Genomic DNA, 6,706 nt, shown 5'->3' on the forward strand with positions numbered 1-6,706 from the left:
AAAGGTGACACAGGGGTTAAGAACATGCCCTGTTCTTGCAGAGGACTCACGTTCTGTTCCTAGCATCCAAGACAAGCAGCTTACAACCACCAGTAATTCCAGTCCCAGGATTTCAGACACCCTCTACTGGACTCCAAGAGCACCTACATTCATGTGCACAAATCCCAACACAGACTCACAAGAATATACATAATTCAAACAAAGTAAATCTGGGAAGAATTAGGACAGCAGAAACAACCATTTAAGAATTTCAGCAGCTATGAGCATTTATTATTTTGAGTGAAATGCACATTTGAACTTTTGTATAAAAAAACCACCAAAGGTGCTATATTGGATTATTTCAGTATTAATTTCACCGCCCCCATGTCATTTGTGTTATCTTCTACTTTCCCATTTTCTTCTGACATATCATTACGATCACCTAGAATCATCCACTGTTAAAATATAAAAAAATATTAGTCTATTCTTCAAAATAAAGTACCTCTAAGTGATGAGTTACTGAAAGTGAAAGCTTTTAAAAGGTCAGAGAATCAACTTACTGGAAAAAAAATATATATATAACTCAATTGTTTTAGGTACATAGAAATGCCAAGCCAACGTGGGCCTTTAGTGAAACATTTTTATAACGCTGCTTGCCAGAGTGTGGGCTATTTCTTTCATGGCCCTGGTACACCAGGGTTCTCACTATTTGTCCATCATCACTTTCTAAGGTGAATCAAGTGTTATTTAATGCTGTCCATATCCCACGCCCCCCGAATGAATGTTTAAGGTAAAAAGAAATCTCTTTTGCCTTAGAAATAGCCCTTAGGATTAAGTTTGTCATTAAAGAAGATATTATTCCCTACAAAGGGGGAACTGTCTTGACCCCTCATTTTCAGTTCTCTCTGTGTCCCATTTCCATTTTGGTAGTTCTTTCTGAAGCTGAGCCCATTCCCTCCTGGGCTGGTTCTGTCTGAAAGAACTTAACAAGTTATAGCAGAGCGTTAGGGTGAAATTTCCCCTTTGGTCTCACTCAGTCTTAAGCAAATAAGCTTCTCTGATTTACCACGAGAGCCGTCTGGCTCTCCCTTCTCTTGACTTTCTTGTTCTTTTGTCTGACCTTCCAGCACAAGGCACTGGAGGCTAACAAAAAGAGTCCAGAGGACAGAAGGACCAGGCCGAGGATGGAGATGATGGAACCGTGAGAATTGAAGCTGTAAGCCACGGCGGTGACCACGATCCCGGTGATGAAGACCACCACAGCGAAGGGGATGATGCAGCGGTAGCAGGAGAGTTCGGCACCCCCTGTGGCGGCCATCAGCTGGACCTCACTGACCAAGGGGACGGTGGTGACCACAACTTCACGCTGAGGGCTCTTCTCCATTATCACAGGTGTGGGAGACTCTGGTGATCCCAGGTTCTCTTTCGTGGGTTCTTCTGTCATTTTTTTCTGAGGATGTTTCCTATCTTGCTTCACCGGCTAGATTTGGAAAGCCTTTCCAGGGTGAAAGCTGTGAAGAAGAGAGCAGGAGACATCAGCTACTTCATCAGCACCAGCCCTGCAAATGGAAGCAGAGAGGTGGAGAGCCACCTCCTGTCTCCAGGACACCTGGAGGTATCCTTGCTTATTTGCATTCTCTATTTGTGACATTCTTTTGCAGTGGGTGAAAGAGGGTGAAGCAGCTATGTGCACAAAAGGAGAGAGATAAAAAGGAGGAAGCATATTTTTTTTTTTTTTTGCAGTATTTCCTATTCCCTGGTGGTCTGCAAATATCTTTTATAAGCCGCCTTCTTTGCCCATTGCCTTTATCTTCTCTAAGCACAGAGTAAGCCTGAATTCTAATTCAAAGAATGGCTCATTTAAGAGAATATGCTATAAACAGTTCCACAACTCATGGCAACTTGAACTCTGCCAATTTTGCCGGGCATGACACGCATTCTTTCCAAGCTATCACCCATTCACTGCTCATGAAATCAAAGTCACGACAAACAGCAAGTGCACAAAGGACGCGCTGCTCCATCCACTGGCAGCTCCTTCAACAGGGCGAACTGTAAAGCGTGTGCTGGGGACCTTTCCAACCCCACCCTATTCCAACTCTCACCCTCTCCTTCACCACTTCTCAACTCAGCCCTGAGACATATGTGCAAGTCAGAAAAACAAACAAGCAAAAATCTAGTTGCTAACCACTTCAGGACTTATGATTAGATCGTGGCAATATTCCCTTACCCGTACAAAAGGGGAAAAATAAGAAAAAAGAAATTATTGACCACTTTACGGGATACGACTAGTTCTTTTTCTTATTTTCTTTTTGAGTTCTTCAGACAAAAAAAATAGCTATTAATCAACTATTAGAGTTGCTTGCTGTCATTTACAAATTTCCCATGTAAAATCAGCAAGGAATTTTGTTGTTCTGTATTTTATAAGACGCTAACACAAATAAGTATAAATATTCACACACACACAATGTGGCCAATTCATTTTCTCTTCAACAATCTTCTGTATAAAACTTGCCCCTTCCTGGGTATTTTGAACTTGAAGGTTTTAGTACAAAACTCAAGATGAAAAGGCATCTGACTGAAACCCTAGTTTGAGAAACCAGGAAGAAGTTCTCATCTGGAGCGCAGACCTGTCGAGTCATGGGCTTGAACCCTGGAGAGGCTGAGCAGTTGCAGGGGCTGCAGATTTGCGGGACATGGTATCATTTTGATGACACTAATCCTTTGAACGTTTTGAGCGTTAATTGAAAATAAACACAAGACTGAATCAAACTTTGCTCGTTCCTTACCCTGGGGGATTAAAATATCACTCATCAGGCAATGACAATGTTAGAGAGGTCTACCTGATGCAACTTGTAACAATGTAACAATGTTTAGTCACCAACAAATTAACCACTCACTGTACAGTGATGCCCTAACCAGGCTGGGTCAGTGAAAGGATTTTTGACATTTCATCTGGGAAAAAACAAACAAACAAACAAACAAACAACCAACATTAAAATACAAGACTCCCTCCCCACAAGACTGAGACTTAAAATCAAAGATATGCCTCCAAATTAACAGCACATACCTCACAGAAAGGCAGCCCATTACCAGAGGAGCCACCTGACTTGGGAGAGAAGGACCAGTGAGAGTATATCTTCTCTTCGTTGTTCAGCTTCTGAGAAAGAGCCTGTCACCCACTGGGCATTGGTAGAATGACAGATCAGGGATTGCCCCTGGGGGACAGAACAGACATAAAAATATTTAACTGTAGAGAAGGCTTCGAATCCTAGAGCTCTTGTTTCATGCCACCCCTGCTCTTAACTGACGCTGGTCTTCCCCTCCCCATCTCATTTTACTCCCTCCTCCTCTGGTCTGCCCCTCCCTGTCATTTTTTTTTCTTCCTTCTTTTCCTTGCCAGCAGATTCTGAGTTTTGGCTTGCCCCAACTCTGCTCAGTGACATGGTAATTCGGGATCATCACTTCAGAGTCCCCGGAGACAGAAGCCAGCGTCAACTTTTATTTCTCTCGCAGCGTTTACTACGCAGGCTGCTTTGAATTACTCATTTTTTCCCCAGCCAAACTCCAGATCTTCCTCTGGCTTGCCCATCAGGCATTTTCATAAGAGAATCCCAGAGTCAGCATTGCAGACCTAACTGAGGGACAGAACTGGGGGGGGGGGGGGACAGACGCTCCTCGGAGGCAGGAACAGCTGTGGAGTTGTCAAGGTGATGATCCCAGTCTCTAGACCAACAGAAACCCATGCTCCTAGCTCTCCCAGAGATGGCCACCGGAAGCTTAAACGCCCTCCTCGTGTTTGATGTTTCTTCATTTACAGAAGAGGGTGGGACTTGCCGGTTTCTGGCTAACCTGTGAAAACCTGGCTATCTTGACTTCAGGAGGATAGCTTACTCCTTGTACGAGGGGATGAGTAGACTTGGCAAAGCTAAAATCACCACTCTTGTCATCAACACTGCTGCTATCGACAGAGCAAGCACCTACGATGGGCGTGGCATGATACTAAGGACTGCCATACACCAGTGTTAATTCTCATTCACTTGTGAATGAAGTTATGGGGACTCACAGAGGTAAATAAATATGAAGTGCGATAAAAGTTCCCAAAGAAAGAAACTCTTGTTTCAGGCCCCAGTCACATTCTCCCTCTAGACGAGGCAATTACTTCATCATTGATATATATTCCCAGTTCAGTCTCTGCCTTGACCTTTAAATCCCCCCATCTCAGTTTCTTCATCGCCAGGCCCACTGTACCTAAGTCATGAATAGGTGTGAGCTTGTCCACGAAGCTTGCTAAATGTAGAGTCTGTGTAAGAAGGTCCAGAACAACCCGCTCACCTGTGCCAAGCCCGCTGTGCCTAGACCCATTTTAATCAGCGATATATCTTGACTATTCAAACACATGCACCTGGTACACCATTCTCTTAAATAACAAACTCAAATAAATCTATGTCCCATCATCACCCCTGGCCTGCTACGCCTATGCTTTGTTACAGAGAAGCTACTTAAATTGTAAAGTATTTGAAAAGCATAAAGCCTGAGGTGAAAAAAGATGGGTGACCACTCTAGGGCATTATGATAAGCCTGTCCCTATATTTCTAAAGGCTATCTACTCACAATTTCTTTAACCTGTGCAAGTCTTAATAAATCCTGGTACTGGGTTTATTTATTTAGTAACAGTGGACTAGCTTTGTTTTCCCAGCTGTGGGATGCTCAGCTCTCTTTAAGCCACTGGTTTGGATCCTCTCAGACACCGACCTCCTTAACTCCTCACCCTTCTAGCCCAGCCTACAAACAAGGCCACTCGGAAAGATCAGGAGTCCTTTTCCCTCAGATGTAAGCCAGAGCTCGGGCTTCTCTGTTCCAAGAGACCACACTGAGAAGTTCCCAAGACCTGGCTGAGTCAGAGGCCTCCCTTCAGCATGCTGGGTACCAGGTGCCTGCTGGCTACTTGGAGAGTCAGGCTGCTGCATGCTCACAGCTATCAGCGTGCATCCAATGGCATCACTAAGGGTTGAGATTGGGCTTATTTGGGATCAGGGCATTTCAGGAGATGGTGGTCACCTGGGGAGTGAGCGACATCAAAGAGAATGTCTTTCCACCTGAGAACTCTCATCTTAAGCCCTCCCTAATTCCTAGCACAGGGCATTTTCTGCAAATCAAACAAATCCGCAATAGCTCCTGACATCACCGTATCCTACCGAGGGATTGTTTTTTCCTTGTCTCCAAAGCCAAAAGTAAAGGAATGAACCTATAGAGGGGAGAGAGACATCCTTTCCCAGGATGAGCCCTGGGCTGTACCGGTAAAGAGAGAGCAAACAGAGCCTTGCCGCCAGGGTGGAAGGCCACAGATTTGTTGCTACTTCTAATACTGAAGCTTCAGCCTTCAAGTCAAGATAGCCAGGTTTTCACAGGTTAGCCAGAAACCAGCAAGTCCCACCCATGTGACGGCCCATGCCACTCTCCCAGCACAGTGTGACATCTGTCTAGGTATGAAGATGTCAGTCTCCAAAGTCAGGCGGTTTGGAGACTGCTGGTTTGCACAGGTAAATTTAAAGAACTAGAAAGCTTAGGAAATAACCAGAAATTGTGCCAGAAAAGATAGATACCAAGGCAACCTGGGACACAAGCAGCTTTTATCAACTTTCTCTCTCTCAAGAAGAAATTCAAAGAGAATTGCAAGGAGATGCCTGCAAAGTGCCCATTCTCACACCCACACAGTTAGTGAACACCCTCGGGAATCATTCCAGCGACACCTGGCCCCACGTGCAAAATTTCATCACAATGCATCCAGCCTCCTTTCTGCAAGCCCTCTACCCTGCAGAAGGGAGAGGAAATCTCCCTGGTTCTTTTTAGAGCTCAGGGCTTGGGGAAGGCTCGAGTTTGGAAAACTTTTCTGAAGGCATCTCAATGCATGAATGGTAGCAATCCTCCCACAGCGAACCCCGGCAGGCAGGCAGGCGTTCTACAAGTCTTTCCCAGATCTTTCAAAGAGCAAGGAAACCCAGCCTTACCTTTCTCAGTCAGACTCGGACTGAGACAGCTGCCAGCGGCAGCCAACAGCAAGGGCCGACAGTGGGATGCAAATCACCGCGTTAGGGACCGTGCACAAAGTACTCAGCGGGACTTACAGACCGTTAAGGGACCGGAGACAATTTGGTGAGAGGAAATTCCTTACATGCTGTCGAATTTTACTCTGTGTTTTCCTCCGTGCCCACACCATACGTTGTAATTACAGGCGTGAGTCCATAATAATCCAATTATTTAAAAGGTTACTAAGAACCTCTCCCGCATTGTTCTCTTCATTTTAAATCTGTATGCAAGCATTCTTTTTTTTTTAAGTTTTACTCTAACCAAGATCCTATTTTTGATACCATTCTTTTGTAATGTGAAGCCGCAGAAAAGAACCCCTCTGCTGTTTTCTGTATTAGTGGTGGAGGGGGAGGGTGGGTGGAGGGATGGGCGTGGGTGAAGGCAAGCTTTTGGAGAGCTCTGAGAAGGGAGAGTGAGATCCCCTGCAGGTCTCTGTCAGCAGCATAGTCAAGTGGTAGGAAGAGTGAGAGATAACACGAGATAATATTTTGGTGCCTGAGTGTCCTGTAGCCATGAAGCCAAGTAATCCGGTTCACCAATGTCCCTCCTTTGAGGATGCCCAGATGGCATGAAATTGATAACACTCTACTCTGTCACATCTCAAAAGAACCGAGGCCACCAAAAGCATCATGAACAACAG

The 6,706-nt window shown here is 45.0% G+C and overlaps 1 protein-coding gene across 2 annotated transcripts; it reads right to left on the minus strand.

Annotated features, from left to right (window-relative positions):
* Positions 1–240: 240 nt before the first annotated feature.
* Positions 241–6,296, minus strand: Tmem100 (transmembrane protein 100). 2 transcript variants are annotated; one of them, XM_060386992.1, is made up of 3 exons: positions 5,988–6,296; positions 3,047–3,194; positions 241–1,490 (listed from the first exon to the last, which is right to left on the minus strand). In XM_060386992.1, exon 3 carries the CDS (start codon positions 1,421–1,423, stop codon positions 1,019–1,021), a length of 405 nt encoding a protein of 134 aa, XP_060242975.1. In that variant the 5' UTR covers positions 1,424–1,490; positions 3,047–3,194; positions 5,988–6,296; the 3' UTR covers positions 241–1,018. The 2 variants fall into 2 exon arrangements, with proteins under 2 accessions (XP_060242975.1, XP_060242974.1); XM_060386991.1 differs by lacking the exon at positions 5,988–6,296 and having other exon boundaries at positions 3,047–3,300.
* Between the last annotated feature and the right edge of the window lie 410 nt (positions 6,297–6,706).

The sequence above is a fragment of the Meriones unguiculatus genome, chromosome 7 (genome assembly GCF_030254825.1).
Source record: "Meriones unguiculatus strain TT.TT164.6M chromosome 7, Bangor_MerUng_6.1, whole genome shotgun sequence".
Classification (NCBI taxonomy): Eukaryota; Metazoa; Chordata; class Mammalia; order Rodentia; family Muridae; genus Meriones; species Meriones unguiculatus.

Bases quoted from the DNA above. Each gene is read 5' to 3' on its own strand.
- Tmem100 (XM_060386992.1), bottom strand. From the start codon at position 1,423: ATGACAGAAGAACCCACGAAAGAGAACCTGGGATCACCAGAGTCTCCC.